The following is a 23,782-nucleotide window of genomic DNA, read 5'->3' on the forward strand; positions in this document are numbered from 1 at the left end:
CGATACTTGATTTCTTTCAAGCGCCTGAGTGACTGACAGGTGTCCTTATCTAATTATTTTTTGCAATTTAAGTGGAAAGTAAAGAGCACAGAGATAAAATGGTAAATGTATTCATTAATACAACGTTTATACTTTAAAATTACTAGAAAATGTATTTTATCAATGTCTATTATTGTAATAAACTGATGCCGAAATTTGAGAACGATCTTGATCAAACAAACGCATGAATATGGAGCGAAGGATAACAAGGTTGCATTCCACTATATTTTTCAGACTTCTATTCCACTATATTTTTCAGACTTCTAAAGATCTTATCCTGTCAACAGCAAGGCAGTTTCTGGCATATGTGAATAAGGCACCATCACCTTACCATGGTAAGTTGTACTTAAAGAAAAAGGACTTTACAATGAACAATCCTTTTTTTTGTCTACTACAGATCTTTCTCATATTCTCTTATTTATCACTACAGTATCAGTAAGTACTTCTATAAAAGCATATTATAATAATGGACCTGTCAATGCTATATGCATTAAACATTCACTATACATAGCCTACATTTGTACATATACAAAGGCCTAGTTTAATCCTTCTATAAGTGACCCCCACCCCCAAACCGTGTATATCTGAATATCCTGCTGTGCAGTTTTGGAGGTTTTATTATAGAAATTGACCCTAAATGGCCCTGAGCCAATAAACAATTAACAGGAAATTGGCCCCTACTTTGACATCAGTGCAATTAGCAGGAGATGCAAAGCAGGGGATTGTCATGCCAAACTCCTTAAACTAGGCCTTTAACGTTGAATTTCAGTCATTTAAATAAAAACTAAAATTTTAATAAACAGTCATTGAAATTAGACTTAAGGGTGAACAAGCCCGAATTCTTATACTATTGCTAGGCATCAAATTTTTGAACAAGCCCTGCCATATAAAATTCAGAATTTGTGCAAGCACGGAAGACATTTTACTAGGGCAGGGCTTGCGGGCTTGTGTTAATTTTGACCACAGAATAAAGAAGCCTGAATCTTTACTGAATTTTATTTGGCTTTGAAACTGCTATCATTCAGAATATGGATAATTTAAATGAGATAATCATAGAAGATACTTTATTAATAATTTCAGCTGTTGAAGAGATCAAAAGTAAACTTGTAGCGGCTGGCTTTCGTGAGTTGAGAGATACAGACCAGTGGCAGGTCAAGCCAAAAGATAAAGTAGGTATCTAAAACCAGCTCAAGCAGCAATATGTCAAGTTATTATTAGCTTTTCTGTTGTTGTGCTTCGAAGGAAAATAATGTTTTCATAGTCTTATACTTGTGTAGTCATTTATGTTTTTGTCAAGCTCGCTTGCGGTGAGCACGACATAGCTGTAACAAAAACAGTTCTGTGAATGTGCGTGTGTGTGTCAATACATACCTAAATTTGTCCAGCCGGACTGAACCTTGTTTGGGCTGTATCTTGACCATGCATTATAGGATTTAAAAACATCCTTGAAGGTTCACCATGATGAGGCCGAGTGTCAAAGGTTCCATGTCTTATTCAACTGCTTGTTATCTTTTGCAACGACAAGTAGTAGTAATAATGTCAAAGGCTTTTTTAAAGGGCTTGACATGTTGCCATTTCGCATCTAGTTCATTATTTTCAAGCAAAAATGTTATTTTAAGCCAAAATTTGGAAACCATTCAAAATTATTTTTTTTAAAAACATTTGTTAAGGCATGTTCCAATAATTAATGTATTTTTAGTGTTTTGTGACAAAGAACCAGTCGACAATCATTGCATTTGCTGTCGGAGGACAGTTCAAGCCTGGAAATGGTTTCAGTATTGTCGGAGCTCACACTGACAGTCCATGTCTGAAGGTAAGAGTTAACTGGCAAATACAAAAAACATCATTAAATGGGCAGAATATAGCTTAATACACTAGATATATGCACAAAAGAAGCCCCTACAGCTGGGAAAACTTGTTGATGTTATCACTGTTTTCAATGCTCTTATCCAATTTACTATTTGCAATTGTATGCATGATTATGATTAAGAACGCTTTTGTAAAAACTTGTTCCAATATTTGTTCATTTTAACCTACCGGTATATGCTTTTATTTCCAGGTCACAAGCTCATTGTTACTTTTTGATAAGTTACCGTATGTATGTTTGTTATTCATGTGGGAAAATAGCTCATTGAGCTTATGTTTCTTGTTAACACATACCCAACTTTAAATAAATATTCTTGTATCTTGTCTTGCAGAGACGTATTTAAATGCATTGTTATGTGTAACTCATTTGATTTTAACGATCAAAAACACAAAATCATATAAGATCAGGTACAGATAAAAAAAATATTAGTGATATGTTGGCACTTTAACAGTCATCGAAATTAGACTTTTGGATGAACAAGCCCGAATACTTAGGGTATTGTTTAATATCAAATTCATGGACAAGCCCTGCTGTATAAGATAAAGAATCTGAGCAAGCCCAGAGCATTGTACCAGTGCAGGGCTTGTGGGCTTGTGCTAATTTCGACCACTGCTTTAATATTTGTGGCCATGTTGCTATTAAGAACCCCTATTCATGAAGGCTAAACAAAAAAAGAATACTTTTTTCCAGGTGAAGCCAGTGTCAAAGGTGAACAAGAGTGGTTACAACCTGGTCGGTGTGGAGTGTTATGGCGGGGGAATCTGGCACACATGGTTTGACCGGGATCTTACTATCGCCGGCAGGGTCCTAGTTAAGGTATGGTTGAAAATTAAGTCTGAGCAGGTACAGGTTTAGTAAAGGTGTAGTTTAAGGAATGTTGCGCATGATAATCCCCTGCTGTGCATCTTCTGCTAAGGCCAAAAAAAAAAAATACCTGTGTTTCCGGTAACCCGATCGACCCTATTTTTTCCTCGCCGACCCTAATCTTTTTTTAGGCATAAAAGTAAAAAATCAAAAATTAAATATATCATCGTTAATTTCGTTGTTTGTCTGTCTCTGTTTCCGGAGAATTAACTTTCATTATGACGCTTTATCAACAGGGAAACAAAATGGCGGAGTTAGGCGATCCCTGTCCGATATCTTCAAATTGACAGACGCATGTTTATGGTCCAAACACGTGGTTGATCACAGGAGACACATTTTGCTGTCTTCATAATGAAAATATTTAGGATAAAGTTCGCGGTGTTATTTATCCATGTCTAAAATAGAACTTACTTTTTTTACATTAGGCTTTGCGTGTTTCATGCAGGCTTCTTACGATTTGGCTTTGCGAATTCATGCAGGCTTAACTGCGAGGTTCACATTAATTTATCTGCAATTATCAATGGTTATTTATTTCGCCTAATTTAAGTCCCATCAACTGAAATCCAAACAAAAACCTGTGAAAGTTTTAACAACACATTGATAGGAATGTGTTGGTTGATGATCAAATGGTACAATTTGTGACGTCAGAGCACGAGCGGTAATAAGATCGAAGGCGTGCGGCTATGGTTTGTATTTAAATCGGTCGGTCGGATACGGCTGGTAAGAATATAACCATACGATCGAAAAAATAGAATTATTAATAATCGTCGTCTGGGAATCTCAAAACAATGACCGAAATGTTTGAATTCACTATGAATATTAATGAAACTTTGATTGTTATGAGAATAATGATATATTATAAATAATAAAATAAGATACGTAAAATAAATCCATATCCGTGTTTACTTGTTCTGTTATTAACTTACCTCCACATAAAGGAACTCACAGTTGACAAGAAAATCGGCAATTTTCTTCAAGCAAAATAACAAATTTAGTTGATAAATGACTGTTTCCATAGAACATCATCATAGAATTGTAGAAATTGAAGTGCTGGATTTGCTCTAAAAACCGTCTTGTAAAGGAGTATTGTATACCAAAAAACACCAAATTTCATGGGCAAAAGTGGCGGGAAAATTCGGTAGTCGAAGGTAAGGAAATGATTTCAGACATTAAACAGTGCTGTTATTTCTGATTTTTTGTTAATTATGGAAAGCTTACATATAATTTAATAGATTTGATGCAACAGAATTTTGCTTGCATTCGAAACTGTAAAAAAATAAATAATCCCGACCGACCGACCGACCCCATTTTTTTTCGTCATGTTGCCGGAAACACAGGTATTTTTTTTTTGGCCTAATTGCACTGGTGTCACAGTAGGGGCCAATTTCCTGTATATTGGTTTATTGACTTTTTATCATAAGTATCTTGCAGCAGTGAAGAAAACAGAAAAGTTAAAGTTAAGTAATACTTATGAGAAGGTTACAAATTTTTAAGTCACACTTATGAACAAGTTTCGGTAATGATTTCGATAAAACTGAGTTGGGATTAAATCCAGGACCAGACAACATGGCCGTTGCTATGGGTCCCCAAATTAAAAATAAGTACTAAGACAGATACATGAAATTAAAATCCTTCAAGTGATTCTCGTATTTAAAATCAATACATACTCATGTATAACAAACATATTTTTTGAGTGATAAACCTAAATAATGTATTTATGGAAAATATTAATGACTGATAACGAGATTGTAACCGTGTATTAAATGGCTGAAAACACACAAATATTAAATGACTGGTGAGTGCTAAAAGATAAACAGCGAACAAGTATCGTCTCAGAAGGTAGAAATACCGTGACTTCTGTACGTTTCTTTTTAACACGGTATCCTTTAGAAGAAGTTAAGAATCATTAACCTGAATTATTCCTCCTTTTCGATAAATTAAAACAAATGTATATAACCTTTATTGTGGTACATCTTATTTGAGAGTAAGAGTTCATCTCTTCAGCTTATTGTAATAACTCAGTAACTGAACATATGATTGGAAGCAGATATTGAGTTCTTGCACTGCAGGTGACGATCTTCAATGTGAATGTAATGTACATGTACATGCTGTTTTCTTCCAGGCTGGGAAGAGCATAGAGCACCGCCTGGTGAACATTTCACGGCCCATCCTGCGAGTTCCCCATGTTGCCATTCACCTCCAGAGAGATCACAACGAGAAGTTTTCACCAAACAAAGAAACAAATATGTAGGTTGTTTGATATACAGTTCTGATTTTTATAGATTATAGAAGTGAATATTTATTTATTCAAACAAAGATGCCACTTATCCGATACACATGCCCTTTGTCAGATTTTGCGTTGACAATGTGTCAGTGAATGAGGTTGTATTCTAAGTCAGTTAGTTGAGCTGAATTAAAATTTACACAGCAATGCTACGCTCACTCCGCCCATTCCTAATCATTAAGATTTTAATTCATGTCATCTAACTATTACTTAGCACACAAACTGGTTGTTGTCAATGTTTATTTTTAAACTTAGAAAACACCAGATGATATTATTTATTATATTATTTTCTGTCTGGCATTTAGAGGTATACATGTATTTAGAATATAATTATTATCAGTCATATCTGTAGCAGTCAAATTTAAAGCTGCTGTATTTTTGACATGTATGTGTGTATACAGTTTACCATAGAAACCTGTTCTCATGTGTTTAGCTGCCCAGTGTTGTCTACAGAAGTTCAGTCTCAACTCGGCAAGCCAGTAGGGGAAACTGCCGACACTGACAAATCCACACCCACACAGGTAAGTCCAAAATTTCACAATTGTCATTAAGAATGTTTACGAGTAGTGTTTTTTGTGCCTGGAATACTAACACCCAAAACAACACTGTCATATAAGTAACATATACATGTATTTTCATATGAATTTTACTTCAGTTTTGTGGGAAAATATTTTTTAAACACCAGTATTCTAATGTATTTTTGTAATTATTACGGAAGACATGTGAACTCTACCTGTGTTTGGCAAAATCGCTTTTAAGACCCTCCTTCCACTTTATCCCGGCAGCATGCTTGGTATTTATCCGCTTGAATATAGCAATTTTGTCTCTGCCTTTTTGTAAAAAAAAGAGATATTAAGCACGCTCTTCTTTAAAGTGACACTCTTATTCAAAATCAATACATACACATGTATAATACACATCAATTTTGACTAATAAACCTTTAAACTACTTATTGAATAATGCATTTATGGAAAATATTAATTCCTGATAACAAGATTGTAACCATGTATTTAATAGCCAAAAGTGCTAAAATATTAAATGATTGGTGAATACTAAAAGATTAAACTGTGGTCTACTATAGTCTCATATAAAGATACAAATACCGTGTTTTATGCTCATTTCTTTCAAATTGAACCCAGTTTACTTCATAAGAACCATTGTTTTTGACATATATTCATCCTTTTTGGAATATTAAAACAATATTATTAATTGTGGTAAATCTTATAAATAATTTGGGAGTAAGAGTGCATCTTTAATGATTAAATCTACATATGTTCTTGCAGGCTCCATAAGCTCCATTCCCTGCCTGTGAAGCTTTGATATGCGGAAGAGAAAGTCCCTCCAGAACAGTTGATATATAAATAGACTTTGATGATCTTGACCTTGCTGAAGTTTCACTTGCAGTATATGTTATCAATAAATATTTATAATATTTATAAAATATATGAATAAACATTGTGTTTCATTAACAGGCGGACAAGCACCAACCCCTGCTTGTAAAACTGTTGTGTGACGAACTGAAGGTTGAGCCAGAACAGCTCATGGACTTTGACCTTCACCTTGCTGATACCCAGCCTGCTGTATGGTTTTTAATTGATGTTTTATTAAATGGAATACTTATTGTAAACGGTACCCAAACCATTGAATATCTCACTGGAGCTGTGAAACAGCATTTTAGGTGATGTTTATATGTACATGTAAATCTCATAATTGCATATTGGCTTGTGTTAAGTTCAAATATCATTAGAATGTTTTTAGACTAAGTTACAATTTTAATTACAACTGCAATTGCAACTAAAATCAGTCATACTTTCTCCTGAAATCATGCCTAACGTGCTAAATGTGGTAGTTGAACAATGTTAAGAAAATTTAATGTGTGAAATCAGATATATACAATACTTCTTGCCTTAATGTCTAATCCCTGATGTATTTATAGACAAAATTGTTTGCCTAAATGTCTTACCCTTGTTGTATTGTTATTTCAGGCTATAGGTGGAGCCTTGGAGGAGTTCATCTTCTCTCCCCGCCTTGATAATCTGCTCAACGCCTACACCGCTGCTGTGGTGAGTGAACTAGACCTGCAGTAGCTGTTATACTCCAGATAATTTATGCAACAATTTAAAGGCCCTGCTAACAGGATCAAGCTTACATGTATCACACCTGTATTGTTTTTTCAATAAATTGTGTACTGTTGAAACTTTTAAGTATTTTTTTTCAATAAAATTGGAAATAACTACTTTTAATTTTTTTAAATCAAGTTTAAGCAAGTCATTCAGCTGAAGGAAAATGTTTAGACCTGTTATGCTTAAGATTGAGAAACTGGGGCCAGTGGGTCGTTTTTATCAAGAATCCTAGTTACAAGATTTTGGATTTTTACAGGAGGTATTTTTAGCAGTAGGTACAAAACCACTCCTAGCATTACTGAGGGTTTCTCGAAACATCTTAAGTCCCTTATAACAGGATCATTTTGCTATTAAATAAGATACGCTAAAGAAATTTTGAGAAATTGGGGCCTGGTTCTCAATATTTCTTAGAAAAACATGCTTGTTAATTAGGTAAACGACACTGTTAACAATGATAATGTAATGTTGTATCACTTATCACTGCTTAAGGACTTCCCATTTTAATTGAGTAAATATTTGTTGCATTTGAATTTGTTAATTATACTATATGAGAATTTATTAACTACTGAGTAATATTTCTATCATAAAATATATGTGATTTTAAATTGTTTCTATCATAAAATGATAAAATAACGTCATTATATATAACTTGTGTAACAACTCTTGACATGATATTATAAATGAATATTTAAGGCGAAGGCTAGTTTTTGTCAATTTTAGGAAACTTGTTGAATCAATTCTGTATTGAATAAGTACTCATGTAATATCATCATTAAACATCAATATGTTGTTTCTTTCACAGGGTCTAGTGAACTCCTGCAGCAATACCAGCCTTGATTCTGATCCAACCATTCGCATGATCAGCCTTTTTGACAACGAGGAAGTTGGATCACAGAGTGCTCAGGGGGCTGGATCCAGTTTCCAGGTATAGTTTAATGTGTACAATATTCCATTCTTGGGACAAGATTAAAAAGTATATCAGTGCCAGCCTTGCCTCACATCTAACTTCCGCATTTGACAAATGAGGAAGTTCAAGGATTTTAAGGTGCACCATTAAATTTTGAGAGAAACACAAACTTGTCTTAACTTATGGTACATGTACCATTCGATAATGTGAGTTTTACACATTTAAAAAATTAATTAACGAAACCAACTTGTAACAATATACATAATTCTTGTGACATCACTTACTTCTTTCCTGCTAAAATGTTTGCTCTTCGAGGTTGAGCATTCCTCGGAACCTGGCCCAATTTCTTGAAACTTATTAAGGCTAACAGGCGTAATGAGCTTAAAATACATACTAAAATCTGACTTTGATAAATGACAAATGGTTGATTGTAATTATCATAAAGATAATTATACCCCCCAAAACAAAGTTGGGGGGGGGGGTATACTGGAATCGGGTTGTCCGTCTGTCCGTCTGTCTGTCTGTCTGTCCGTCTGTCCGTCTGTCCGTCCGTTTTTTTTTTGTCCGGGATTCATCTTTGTCGTTATTGAACAAATCTTTTTCAAACTTTCAAATATTAATGACCATGATGTAAACCTGTGCCTCCGTGGATTTGGTCAGAGTCGCATGATCCTGAGTGGAGTTGTGGCCCCTTAATGAGTTAAATTGGGCAAAATTAGCTTTGTCCAGGATTCTTCTTTGAAGCTATTGAGCAAATCTTTTTCAAACTTTCAAATATTAATGGCCATGATGTAAACCTTTGCCTCCATGAATTTGGTGGGAGTCACATGATCCTGAGTGGAGTTGTGGCCCCTTAATGAGTTAAATTGGGTAAAATTAGTTTTGTTCGTCCTACTCCTTCGTCATTTTTGAATGAATCTTTTTCAAACTTTTAGCCATGGTGAGAACATTTGCCCCTGTGATTGTGGTTGGAATCACATGATCATGTCTCCAATTATGGCCCCTGAATAAGTTAAAATAGGCAAAAATTATACAGCTTTGTCTAGCCTAATCCTTGGTCATTTTTTCTCATTTTTTCTATAAATCTTTTTCAAACTTTCAGATGTCAATGACCATGATATGAACTGTTGAATATGTGATTTGGTGCACCTGTATTAATCAGAATGTTTGCATGGCCTTAAAAAGACCTTTAATTGATTTTGTCCTTAAAAAGACCATCAAAAGTCCTGAAGTTAGGTGCATACAGGCCTTAAATTTGTTACAATATTCGCTTTGGTGGCCTACTCCTTTGTCATTTTTCAATATATTTTTCTCAAACTTTCAGCTATCCATGACCATGATGTGAACCTTTGTATATGTGATTTTGTGCACCTGTATTATTTCCTTAGTACTCATGTGTGGGGGGGAGGTGGTGGGGGTGGGTAAACAGAAATTGGGTTGGCAGACTGTCAAATTCACCCGTCCACCTTCATACTATAGTGACTATTTTGTGATCTCTGCTGCAGTGCCATGGCAGTCCCTGATTCAGTAATAGGTATTCTAAATAAACTAAATAAATGTATTGCCTTGTGCTTTCTAATGATACCATAACTAAGGCCAGGGCAAACAACCTAGACAGGGAAGGGTTGGGGGGTATTCGTTAGCCTTTGGCTTACAGTTCTAGTTCCTATTTTAAGTCTAAAAAATCATAAGGAAGAAAGAATAATGCAAATTAAAGAAAAAAATAATTGAGCTAATAGCTTAATCCTGTTATTTAAAAGAGACTTATGAAGTTTCCAGACATTAGGGCCTGGTGTCATTAGCCACAAGTAGCTGTCCCAAAATGTGTCCAATACACTGGTTATTACATCAATGTTTCATTTGATTAAATTTTCCACAATATGGTTCCCTGTTTTCAGGAGTATGTATTGCGGAGGTTAAGCAGTGGTGGGAGCCAGACAGCATTTGAGGAAGCCATCCCTAAATCCTACATGATCAGCGCTGACCAGGCGCATGCTTTACATCCTAACTACAGGTAAGCCAGGTCGTTTTCTGGAAACACAGTGGTCAAAATGTAAATGGGTATTTCATATGCATAAAGTGGCACTTAGGGTATACTGTCTCGATTTAGAGGTACCGGTAGCTTTTATAGCGACCTAGTAGAATATCTGCCTGCAGAGTGGTCGTTGGATCGATCACCACCAGATGCACATAGTAATTCATGCAGTCTGTAGCAAAAATATTCTGCTGGCCTATTACCAAAAGGTCAATTTAAAAAAATCGGGAAGTCCCAAACTGATTTTTTTTTCTAATTCAAATATCAATATATTCAACTAATAATTTTTCCGAATGCCTTTGAGTTTTAAATTGCTTTCAACATGATTCATGTATTTGTTAATTTAGGAATTATAAATGGTAAAATATCTTAAACCTGATGACGTTGCCTACATTATAAGTGTTAAGAAAAATTTATCCTTTGAAAAAATAGTAATGAATGAACATTAAAATATTTGTACGAGAAATGAAGCGCTTATTCCTGCTCCAATGAGAAGCCAAGGGTAACCACCAGCCGGGCCTCCATAAGGGGATTATATTTAAGTTCAACTGTAACCAACGTTATACTTCTATTATGAGCACAATTCGTTATACTATCTTTCCAGTGAGAAACACAAGGGCAACCACCAGCCGGGCCTCCAACGCTATACTTCTATTATGAGCACAATCCATTATGCTATCTATCTTTCCAGTGAGAAACACAAGGGTAACCACCAGCCGGGCCTCCATAAGTTATACTTCTATTATGAGCACAATCCATTATACTATCTTTCCAGTGAGAAACACAAGGGTAACCACCAGCCGGGCCTCCATAAGTTATACTTCTATTATGAGCACAATCCATTATACTATCTTTCCAGTGAGAAACACAAGGGTAACCACCAGCCGGGCCTCCATAAGTTATACTTCTATTATGAGCACAATCCATTATACTATCTTTCCAGTGAGAAACACAAGGGTAACCACCAGCCGGGCCTCCATAAGTTATACTTCTATTATGATCACAGTCCATTATACTATCTATCTTTCCAGTGAGAAACACAAGGGTAACCACCAGCCTGGCCTATACAAGGGAATCGTAGCTTAGTTCAACAGTAACCAATATTATGCTTCTATCATATGCAATTCTTGTTCACCAGAGTGATGCTATGTGTACCACACGATCAAACCTCTGATGATTGAGAATGTCATATGCACAATCAATCATATGCTTGCAACCATGTTTTCAGTGAGAAGCACGAGGGTAACCACCAGCCTGGCCTCCATAAGGGGATCGTAGTTAAGATCAACAGTAACCAACGTTACGCCTCCACGGCAATCACCAACACCATCCTCAGGGAGATAGGCCGCATTGCTGATGTACCACTACAGGTATGAACACACAAGTTTTACATTGATAATGTCAGTTGATAAGGCTACAATTAATGAATAGTTGGTTCGGCATTTCTTGTCCGACTCAAAATAATACCTGAGACCCGCCTGGTTTTTTTTCAACCTCTCCAGCTGTCATAATAAAAAAAAATCATTACACAGCTGAGGGGATTGGAAAGTAATTTTTTTTTTGTAAATGCAGGAAGAGAAATTCCAAACAAAGTATTTATTAATTGTGTTCTTTCAAAGTTGTTTTCAAATTTTAAACATAATTTGCGATATAAAGGAGCCTGTGGCATGTGGTATGCCTTTACTGCCATACATTTTAAGACATTGGTGATCATGAAGTTGATATTATCTCTTTTAGGACCTAAAGTGCCTAAAATCATACCAGTGGACATCATCCCACTTCAGCTCAACATGCACTGTATCAAGGAGAAAGTTGATTGTGAAATTTGTTCCATTTCTTTTAGGATTTAGTTCTTCATAATGACATGCCATATGGTACAACCAATCATGTATGCCACTATAGAAATGGCTGCAGCAGAGATTATTGCACCTCAGCTTAGCATGCACTTTTCAATGAGATTGTTGATTGCAAACTTTTATCACTTTCAGGATTTTGTAGTGCGTAACGATGTGGCCTGTGGTTCAACCATCGGTCCAATCATGTCAGCCAAGCTGGGAATGGCGACAGTAGACATTGGCGCACCTCAGCTCAGTATGCATTCTATCAGGGAGATGTGTTGTACCACTTCCGTTCTCCAGTCTCAGACACTTTACCAGGTGAGATGTGATGAGTGTTTAATGAATTAAAAAAAGTCAGACAGTTTACTAATACTCGGAAGATACTAAATAGATGATATGTTATTGAATTTATGTTCCAGCCTTTTTTTTGTATAATGTTTTGTAAGAAAGCAAATATTTGAGCATTCAGCAGTCAGCAACATTAGAAAAATGAAATTACCATTTCCGTAATAAACGGTAATTTATGTTTATTTCTAAAAAATCTTTATTTAGATATAGGCAATCTTTGTTCAAAATATTAAATTATTATTTTGACATATTTTACTGGTTCAAAAAGTGAGGTACTCAGTTTTGATCAAAGGGAAGTAACTACATTTTATTACTTACATACGCCATGTACATGTATATGTCCTTTGTTAAGGATGTCATTGGAGTTTAAATGTACCCGTATGAATATTTCTATCATGCTTTTTGCTGAAATATGGAGTTTTATCAGTGAAATAAAATCAGTAAAAATATCCATTTAATATGTTCCTGCAAACAAAGGAGTGAAAATTTCCTCTTAAAGAACTACTTTTAAATTAAATTGTAGTTACTTCCCTTTGATCAAAACTGATTACCTCACTTTTGAACTAGTAAAGTATGTCAAAATAATAATTTGATATATTGGACAAAGATTGCTTTATTTAAATAAAGACTTTATACATAACATTCGGAACAAGAAATAAACATAAATTACCCTTTATTAGAGAAATGGTAATTTCATTTTTCTCATATCGCTGAATGCTGAATGGTCAAATATTTGCTTTCTTACACAACATTATACGAAAAAAATATGCTGGAACATAAATTCAATAATATCTATTATTTAGTGTCTTAGGAGTATTATTAAATTGTCTGACTTTGTTAACTGAACTGCCCGGAAAATTTAAACAACAAATACTGGTAAACTAAAATGGCCCACCACAAGTCCAACATCAGCAAAGATGTGTTGTCTTTACTCCATTTTGGAAATGACCCATCTACAACAGTGAGGGTGATTTCATATCCATCCATGGATCATGACACAAATTCTAAAACTTGTTCTCAATATTGTTTTAATCCAATGTTAGTCAACATTTGATTTGTTAACCATTTTGACCTTTCAAAATTTAATTCAGTACCAGTAAATGGCGACCGGTATAATAGTGTCAATGCATTCGTGCCCTATTCATTTAAAAAAAAATTGTGCATTTACTGTTGTATTTAGGAACATGTTTGCACTGGAACATTGGAAAATAATAAACATTGATAAAAAGTATTGGAGAAATATTTCTGCGCAAGCTGGCATAGAAATGACAGTCTACGTCTTCGATTGAAACTGTGCGTGAGGGGCATCCCACAGGTGGCCTGATAGCAAAGGGGTATTCCACAAATGGGGTATTTTGATAAGTTAATTTTAAAAAAATGAATAAGTCTCCAAAAATAAGCATAAAATAACCATAGTGAGAAAATTTCTTGATTTCAGTATACCAGTAAAAGTGCTTTTCCGCTTGTGAAAATGTGTTTTTCTATGACACTCGTATGATCTTACTCTGAATCAACAAACATCCTCTATATCCATTGTTGATGTTGACATGGGGGTTTTAAGGGATGAATATATCCTTTGTTAAACCTTCACTCTCACAGACTGATGATTTTGGCAACTTTCTTTTATCTTGGAATGAGCCAATTTTTGCTTAAATGTCTGGAAACCATTGATATAATATTTATGCAAAAAGCTACAGGAACAAGCTCAGTAGCAAAAAGTTGAAACATAAACCCGGTTTAGTGGCACTGGGCAAAAGCCAAAGACATAAAACACAAAATCACAAAGACTGCTGGCAAAGGTTCAGATTGCAGTTTTCATATTAATGTTTGAAAATTAATGTTATATGGCTAAAACCTTCACTAAAAATGCTTTAAGAATAATGAGTTTTTCGTCATAAAACTTCATTTATATTAATTAATATAACAACTGTGATCTGTTTTACGGCAGTATTAACTGTACTGGAAAGGGAAGTAACTGCTGAGTGGATTTCATGCGAGCATAGACAAGACGAGAAAAATCACACCCATAACATTGAGAAGCTCATAATAAATTCTCATAAAGTTTGATTTGTAAAACCACAGTTAAAAACATGTTTTAATGCCTTTAAGACTGCTATTATTATTAGTTTCATTTTAATATGACAAATTGTTGTAAAGAGAATCAAAAGAGACGATAGAATTTCAATACAACTTAGGCCTAAAAAAAAAATACATTTGGTTCGGGTTACCCGACCCTACCTACGGAATCGGCGCCGACCCTACCGTTTTTATAGTCAGTTTAAAAAAAAATGAAAAAAAAAAAATGAATTTTTTTTTTTTTTTTAATTGCTTTTCAATATGTAGTTTAAACCTTAAATGCTTATACAGAAGATAGCTTTAACACCATTCTCCAATGATGAAAATGATATTCTTATATAAAGCCTAATAAAAAAAAAAATAAAAAAAATAAAAAAAGCCTACCTACCCTACCTGTTTTTGAAAAGGATGTAACCCTAACCAAACAATTTTATTTTTTTTTGGCCTTAGGCAATAACAGTGAAAGTGTGAACCATGATGCAATCAACCTGTCTAAGTAAAATATCATGTGACTTTTGTGACATAAAGTTACATAATTGACCTATGGAAGTGAGAAGTATGATACGATAGAATACAATTTGAATGGAAATTCAAATCATCACCTTGATAGTTTGGCAATAAGAAGTGTGGACAGATTGTGAAAGTGCTCCTTTGTATGGAAAATTTAATGAAATAAGGTTGCAGACAGATAGATGAATGAAGTGTTCTATAAAATGCAAAATATTAAGATGAACAGGAAATTGAAAATAGTGTCAATTTTGTTTTTCCTGAGCATGTATTTTTACCAAATTTATTGAGTTATTGTCATTTGAGTCATTATCGTATTCCTAACTCACCAACTATATTGCCAGCTAGAATTTAATTACACTCTGGCCTTGAAACTTGAAACAAGCCGAGATAGATGATGTATAATTTTAATTTCGAGCAAGCTTTGCTGGTTTTAAAATTTGACCTTCTTTTGGCTTCTGGGCATTTCCATATTTCTACCACTGTCTTAACATTCAAAACAAGATCATTTAACATACCCCGGTATGTGTATTGTGAAAAAAGCGCTATTATTCTGATTAATTGAGATTATGAATTATTAACGATTTAAGGAGGAAAAAAGATCTGCGATATGTTTGTTTACTATGTAATGAGTCATTAAGTTAGTGATAACAGATAAGCGTAGGCATCACCTAGCAAAGCTCTTGTTTTTAATAACATTCTCAAAGAAATAAAAATGTATTTATGGTTTTCGTTGGTTTTAAGTGACACCCTAATTTTAAAATCAATACATACACATGTATAGTAAACTTAAATTTTAAGGGATAATCTACTTACTAAATTATGCATTTAATAAATTTTATGGAAAATATTTATTACTGATATAAAGGTTATGACCGTTTATTTAGTGGCTGAAAACGCACAAATATTAAATAACTGGTGGGTCCTTAAAGATTTACAGTGTTCAACGAGCATCTCATTACGTAGAAATACTGTGTTTGCTGCAACTTTCATTCAAATTAAAAAGGGAACCATTGTTTTCGATATTTTTTCATCCTTTTTTGGTAAATTAAAACAATTTTAATAATTGTTTTACATCTTATTTGGGAGTAAGAGTGCCTCCTTAAGATGGATAATTTTGATAACAAGAATGAACAAAGAACTTGTGTATTCAGCAATTATAGCTGTTATCCATAAATCCTGTATTAATTGCTCATTAGCTACTGTTCCAAGTGTCTGTTGCATTCAAACATACTTGGTATTATAGTTAATGATGTTGGCAATTACTTCACTGTCAGATATAACAAGTTAACTCCGCTTGATACATGTACCTACACTGACCAGTATTGTACAATTATAGATTGTGTCAGATACCAACCTCCGCATTATCAAAAGCATAATGCCTTCTTAGGCAATGATATATTAAATGAGATTGTTACCTATTAACTGGTTATCCCATTGACACAGCTGTTAGCAGATTAGCTTAATCAGTTCTCACTTAGGCATCCTTAAAGGGGCTATACACCGTATGATGAAAAAGCGGAAAAAAAGAATATTGTCGAAAACTGACATAAACTTATAGATGTGTACAATGCATTGACACTAACTAAATGGAGTACCACATTGTTTACAAAAAATTTTCGCAGTTTTATTGTATTTTTCCATTAAAAAAGATCACTAGGTATGTATACCTAGTAGAATTCATTCATATCCATGATTGGCTAGTCAATGTTATCACAGGATATTACCAAGTTAGGTATATAGCTTAAATATTTCAACGGTTTAGGTTAAGCCTTCGTAGCACAGTGGATACAACACTGGGCTGCAGTTTTGGCGACACCAGTTCAAATTCGGTCTTTGACTCAATTTTTTTTTAACATTAATATTTTGGTATTCATTTTTACAATTATGATGTCAAAGAGTAAAATATTTTATTAAATAATTGTCCTGATATTTGTTACAGTGCCAATCTGGTGTATAGTCCCTTTAAGGCGAATGTGCCAGGGTTTTGAACAGTGATTGCAGGGTTTTTCAATTTTGCCATTAAACATAAGACCAGACTCTCATGTAACATTGTGACAAACAGAGTGATAAATATAAGTGCTGTAACTAGTTTCACAATTGAATAAAATTAAGCTTATTAATGAATTAGTCCCAATTCTGTTTCAGGCGTTCTTTGAGCACTACCCAGAAGTGTTCAGCTCTCTGAAGTTCTAAACAGCAGGCCATGCGGGGTCTCCATGTCTCCAAATGCGATAGCATACTAGACCACCCTGGAGATACAATCAACATTGCATCATATACTTGAGGAATACTTGGACAGCCTAAGCAGATACCATCATTTACAAACATTTATGGGGTAACCGGTCCACAAAAATCATGTCAACAACACCTTGCAGCAGATTTATTCAGAGTCTTTTTATATATATTTTGTCATCATTTATAATTACTAAATAATGTTTCTATTTCTATATACAGTTATTGAAAATTAGCAATAGACTTGCCTCATGTATTTTTTTAGACAGTCTTAGCAGATACATCATGTTATAAATTTGAATATATCCTGAATATTATCATATTTTTTATTTTCAAATAGTATTCTTAGAAGAACCATTTCCAGTATTTATGTAGGAATTAAACTACCTATGAATGCAAATTAGGCCCCAATTTCTCGAAACCCCTTAAGTCTTTTTAACAGGATTAAGCTAAGCTCACTATTTTTGTTTTTCTTTAATTTGAGTTTTATTTACTTCTTTAAGATTTTTTGGACTTGAAATAAGAATAATCTTTATGGTAATTACAATAAACAATTTTTTATATAATAAAATCAAATTTAAGTATGTTTTTGGCTTATTGAAATAAGCTACTCAAGCCTTTTAACCTTAAGAAGTTTTGAGAAATTGGGGTCTGTACATTTTAGAAAAGAAAGAAGACATAATTGTATGAGATGTTAACCCATTGACCATCGCTTAGCAACAGATCATTTGACCACCACTAGGTTGACTAAAACAAATTATCTCAAATAATACAATCATTATTTTCTATAATACCAGCTGTGCAATATTAAATGAAGCTTAAAGAAAATATATAATGACAAAAGATTAATCCCACTGTTTGCTTTACTTCATTAACAATGTAGAACACTTTTTTGTCTCAATGGAGTCTTATGACAAAAGGTGAACTTTTGCCTAATCAAATTATTTTTTCACCTTCCCTTACAATATATTTGAATAAGATGTAATTAAAAAAAAGTTGAATTCCTTTGTGAGATTTCTCTTCGTAACATCTGTGTACCGTTCCCATTTTTGCAATGTTGTTTTTTGTTTCCGTGGAGTCTATGACCAATGGTGAACTTTTGGTGTTTTGATGGTTCTGCTTGACCAAATGATTTTTTCACCTTTCAATTACATATTTTTTTTAAGAAAGGGAGTTTTCATTTGTTAACATCTGTGTTCCTGTAATTGCAAGATCCAATTATTTTTTCACCTTTTCACCTTCAAATATATCCTTTATTTTGTAGGGATGCAAAATTGATATTTGAATATTCGTTAATTCTTTCGATCGAATATTCAATTACCAAAATATGTATTTTGGAAGTCATAGTAAACTTAACTGTTATTATTATTTGCTAAAGTAAAAGGCCTTGCATTTTAAACCTACGTTGTCGTAGCCAGTTCAAGGCGGACCCTGATTTCCCTAAATGAGCCTATGGAATTCCTAATTTTAAGAAAGAAAAAAAAACCCAATACATTCTGAACAATCAAGAAAACAAAAATCAAATAATTTCAATTCCACTGCCTCCATATTTGTAAACAAAGAGAAATTAGATGGATTCCTGATCAAATGGCGTTATGTGCCAATGGAAGTTCTTTCTACAGGACGAGAAGCCTCGTTCTGGGATTGACCTCTACTAAATATAACTATGGAAAAACAAAAACCAACTCTGAAACTAGTAAAATAATAAAACTAACACATATTTGGATTTTGACTCTACTGGTGTATAGAGAAAATATATCCTTAAACGCTATACTATACAGTTTACCAAAACTAATTGAAATTGCTGCTGTCACTGATGTCCAATAGCCAGTTATTGTAATATTAAGGGGACTTTTTCTAGTACCCGACAATTTGTCCCTAAATGACACATGAGGCGTGTTTAGTGTATTGTCAGCACATTCACACATCTGGCATTATGGGCCAATAATTGAAAAACAAGACAAACCAACTTTAAACACAACAACAGCGATGTGGGCAAAAGGTTTTTTATTATACGCCCGAAGGGTCGTATTATGTTATGGCCTCCATCGTCTGTCCGTCTGTCTGTCTGTCTGTCCGTCCTTTAGCAATTCCGTGTCCGGGCCATAACTTGGTAACTAATAAAGCGATTTTCAAATAACTTTATACAAATCATCACTACATTAGGATGTGTCGCGCGCAATTTCCAGGTCCATACCTCAAAGACTAGAATCACCATTGGGGTGCGTTAGCAAATCTGTGTCCGGGCCACAACTTGGTCACTAATAAAGTCATTTTAAAATAACTTTATACAAAGCATCATTACATTAAAAGGATGTGTCGCGCGCAATTTCCAGGTCCATACCTCAAACACTAGAATCACCATGGGGGGATACGTTAGCAATTCCGTGTCCAGGCCATAACTGGGTTACTACTAAAGCAATTTTCAAATAACTTTATACAAATCATCTCTACATTAAAAGGATTTGTCAAGCATGCTTTCCAGGTCCGTACCTCAAAGGCTAATTTCACTGGGGGGCGTTAGCAATTCCGTGTCCAGGCCACAACTTTGTCTTACTACTAATAAAGGAATTTTTAGAAAACGTGTCCTAGCCACAACTTTGTAACCAATAAAGCAATTTTTAGATAACTTTATACAAATTATTGCTACATTAAAAGGATGTGTTGTGAGCACTTTCCAAGTCCTGCTACTTTTAAACTTAGTAAGCAGTATACTAGCATAACCTAAATGTTTATTAAAGACCTCAAGCCGAATCTTCTTCGGGCGTATAATGCTCCGTTTCGCGGTGCTTTTGTTCTTTTTAGTTGACAAAAAAAATTGACAAAATACCGATTTTGACATTCGAAACTAAATGTTTGATCGAATATTCAAATATTTGTTTGCATCCCTATTATTTTGACAACTATTAATTAATCTGCAGAGTTTTCCATTGTATACATGTCTGTGCTGTGTGCTATAACAAAAGGTGAGCTAATAAGCATCTGGGAAATTATTTTTTCACCTTTTTACACTTTACTACATATAATGACAAATATTATTTTTGGGGGGGAGTTTTACTTGTCAATAAGTTTATGCTGTTTCTTTCTCTTGAAATATAAAATGTTTCAATGGAGTCCATTGACGTCAATGACTTAAGGTGAACTTTTAATTGAAATATATAATTCTTCAATGTTCAATATAGTCCATTGACGTTAATGACTTAAGGTGAACTTTTAATACCAATGAGCTACTTTGAGATCAAATTATTTTTCACCTTTTCTCCATTGAATAGCTTTGATTAATTCACACATTAATTAGCTGGTTGTATGTCATATATTTTTTCTTATTTATTTGTTGATTAATTAAATTTGCCTGTCGATATCTTCATTTTTTGTCTTGGAATGGGCAAGTTTTTGCGTAAATATCTACAAACGGATGATATAAGATTGCTGACAAAAAAATCGTTTGTAGATTTTCATATTTCCGTTCGAAAAGTAATGTTTTATGGCCTAAACCGTTACTAATGTTTTAAGAAAAATGCACAAAACATCAATTTTTGAACTTAAATATTAAAATCTGCGATCTATTTTTTGTCAGCAGTGTAATTTAACTCGATTCAATGGATTTTCGCAAAAATTGCCTCTTTCCAAGACAAAAAATAAATAAGTTGTCAAACGTTCAATCTGTGAGACCGCACCTTTAACTAAATTTTATGAAGAAAGACCAAACAGCAACTGACAGATGTTTATCTCAATATAATTTAGAAAAATCCAAATTTTCAACAGCATTACTAACCCTTTTTGTTTTTTTTTTAAATCTTTTTGTCACAATTTTCAGTAGTGATTTACATAAGAGATTATTTGATTTTTGTAGCTATTTTTAATTGTTACAGTCATTATGTTCACATTTCATAGGAGATTGATAAAAAAGATCCCTGACCCTATAAAACATCAACGAGTCCCTCAAAAACAAAGTATTTCTGTAGTTTAATGGATTTACCTACCAAATATTTTAAAGGCTGACCTAGCATGATAATGGGGCCAAAATTGCGTTATTTTGTGCGAAATTATTATTTAAATTTATCGTGTAATTGTACACGTGTATTTGAAATGAACAACAGTTTTGTGTTATATTTTCTCATATATTATTCAGATATGCTGAAGCATATGTGCAATAAAGTGTTGTCTAATATTGCTCTGTTGTCAGATGTTCTTTTTGTGTACTTTTTAATTTGCTTTAGACTCAAGTTGTCTGCCACGTCTGTCTTGAAGGAAGACAAAATTCGAGGGAACTTTTTCTAATTCTGTAGACTTTTTTTTACTCACTTCTAATTTCTTTGAAATCTTTTGAAAACTTAACGAATTTTGCCAGTGTGAAAAACTTATTATTTTATTAAAGATCCTTAAATCGAAATGAAATAAAAATAAATAAAAAAAGATGGAAGAAGCTTGCTATCGCACATTATTTGTTTTGTATGTATTTATCCATATAAAACAATTGTATAAAATGTATTGACTACATAAACAGACTCCATACATGGAAATTTCATTCCTTTAAGGAATGAATTGCAGGCTTGATGTCATTATCGGGGTATGAACGCAATTGGGCTGGTCAAAGTGTGTAGAGTCCGAAGCCCAATTGCGTTCATATCCCCGATAATGACATCAAGCCCGCAATTCGTTACTTATATTTACACCAATAGTTCATTGTTTCATTCAAGAATTGTTAAATAAAATCTTATTTTCATTAAAAAAAACACTCAGTAACCCATTCCTACCCATTCTGTAAATAGAACAACCCGACTGTAACCGAAAGCATTTTTTCAAATGACGTCACAATATCGCGGGAAAAGATCAACCACTTGAACTCACTTTTAAATGTAAAATTCAAACAGTTATGGCAACTACACATTTAAAATTTAAAAAATTAACACTTTCTAAAATGTTGATTTATATATTACGGGACCTTCTGACACAATACAAACAATAACAAGATAAATATTTTTCATGTATATTTTTATGCAATGAATTGCATCCGAACATATCCGAAGATGTTGCGTTCATCGATTGATGAACGCAATTGCCGAAAGGCAGTTTATTTAAGGAATGGAAGTTGAGGTGTAAATATTCATTGTTGGAGAAATGATGCATTTCGTCAAGAATCCCAGGAGATGTTGTATACCTCGGCTAAGAGAGATTTCCAGCAGTGCAGTCATACTGTCAAACATCTCTTCTGGGTACAAACTCGCTCCTAGGATCCTTGATGGACAGGGCCATGATTACGAACAGGCAAGTCGGAATTCAACTTCTCAAGTTGAATATCTTAATGTCATTGTAACTCCTTTTAGCTGCATATTGATGATTCAAAATCTGATGATATTTATGACTATTTAAAATCGTACAATTATTTCCCTTTTTTGGAACGAATGGAATAAAATTATTTTTTTCTTATAATTTAATAAAGTTGATATACTGTTTCTCAGTCTAAAATCGGACCTGAGACTTTCCGTAATCATGGGCCTGAACTGAAAAACTCACATTCAAGTACCTTTTCCATCATTATTCCAAAGTTTATACACGTAAATGTTATATACTAGTAGAATTGATTAACTCTATTTTCTTTTGTAAAGTTTTTTAGGGGATGAATATAATTATAAAGATATAAGACAGTCTTTAGATAACACAATTCGTCTGTAAATTCCGTAATTATATGACGTACTCTTCGAACTCGGTTAGATCAACGTTATATGGATCGTATACATTTATGATGTTTTCGTTCAGGTTATTTTCGATGAAATATGGAGTTTTTCAGCGAACAACAGCATTAAGAACTACTTAAGAACTACTTTTAAAATCATTTTAGTTGCTTCGCTTTAAACAAAACCAAAGTACATGTTTTAAAAAAAAGACTTGATATTAGAAACAGGTCGAAGCTGTTTAAAATAAATTTAAACTCATTAAAACACAAAACATTTCTTGATTTAAGTGTAAGATCGTATTTTATTTCACTCGTGCTCATAGAAGAATTATATTCTCACTCATGAAAGTATGATTCAATTTCTCTTCAAGTTCAATTCGAATTTGAGCAAAATATGAATATTCGTTAACGGCATGACTGGTCGAGGACTTGTCTTTTCTCTGGACTTTCAGACAAGTCATGTAATTGTCATATTTTTGATACCACATTCGTTGCTGAATGTGTTGGCGTGCAAAAATTCATATGATCGAATATGATCTAGTACTTTGTGAAGTCATGCATACTCGTCAGACATGGTAATCACGCAATAAGGGTCCAAGTTGCATCCGCATTGCAAGACCCAGAGCTCTTACCTTAAAGCTTCACTCCCACACATTGACAGTATTGACCTTTTTAAGCATCAGTTCATTTTCTAGATAAGTCGCACTGAAACATATCTCAATTGTTTGATAAACTTCCGAAAATTTATTTTTCTAGCCATAACACAATTATTTTCAATGGTAAATATGAAAAATGCGATCTACTAGTTTAGTCAGCAATCTAAAATCACTGGATATTAATACAATTACGCAAAGATTTGCTCTTTCCAAGACAAAATTAAAACGTTGTCAACACAATCTGTGAGAGTGGACATTAATAAGTTTAAGTTATTCCCTTTGATCGGCTGAAAAACTTTAAACTTGGCAATAACACAACATACTAA

General features: G+C 33.7%; 1 protein-coding gene across 2 annotated transcripts; it reads left to right on the forward strand.

Moving 5' to 3' along the window:
* LOC128233668 (aspartyl aminopeptidase-like) lies at positions 1-21,297 on the forward strand. 2 transcript variants are annotated; one of them, XR_008260746.1, is made up of 15 exons: positions 1-101; positions 299-374; positions 1,120-1,208; positions 1,739-1,852; positions 2,597-2,722; positions 4,893-5,017; positions 5,488-5,575; positions 6,527-6,634; positions 7,040-7,117; positions 7,980-8,102; positions 9,983-10,098; positions 11,348-11,489; positions 12,108-12,275; positions 17,037-20,260; positions 20,329-21,297. XR_008260746.1 is itself a non-coding variant. In XM_052947456.1 (14 exons), exons 1-14 carry the CDS (start codon positions 99-101, stop codon positions 17,082-17,084), a joined length of 1,404 nt encoding a protein of 467 aa, XP_052803416.1. In that variant the 5' UTR covers positions 1-98; the 3' UTR covers positions 17,085-21,297. The 2 variants fall into 2 exon arrangements, 1 of the variants encoding a protein (XP_052803416.1); XM_052947456.1 differs by having other exon boundaries at positions 17,037-21,297.
* Positions 21,298-23,782: the final 2,485 nt, after the last annotated feature.

The sequence above is a fragment of the Mya arenaria genome, chromosome 5, assembly GCF_026914265.1.
Source record: "Mya arenaria isolate MELC-2E11 chromosome 5, ASM2691426v1".
Lineage (NCBI taxonomy): Eukaryota > Metazoa > Mollusca > Bivalvia > Myida > Myidae > Mya > Mya arenaria.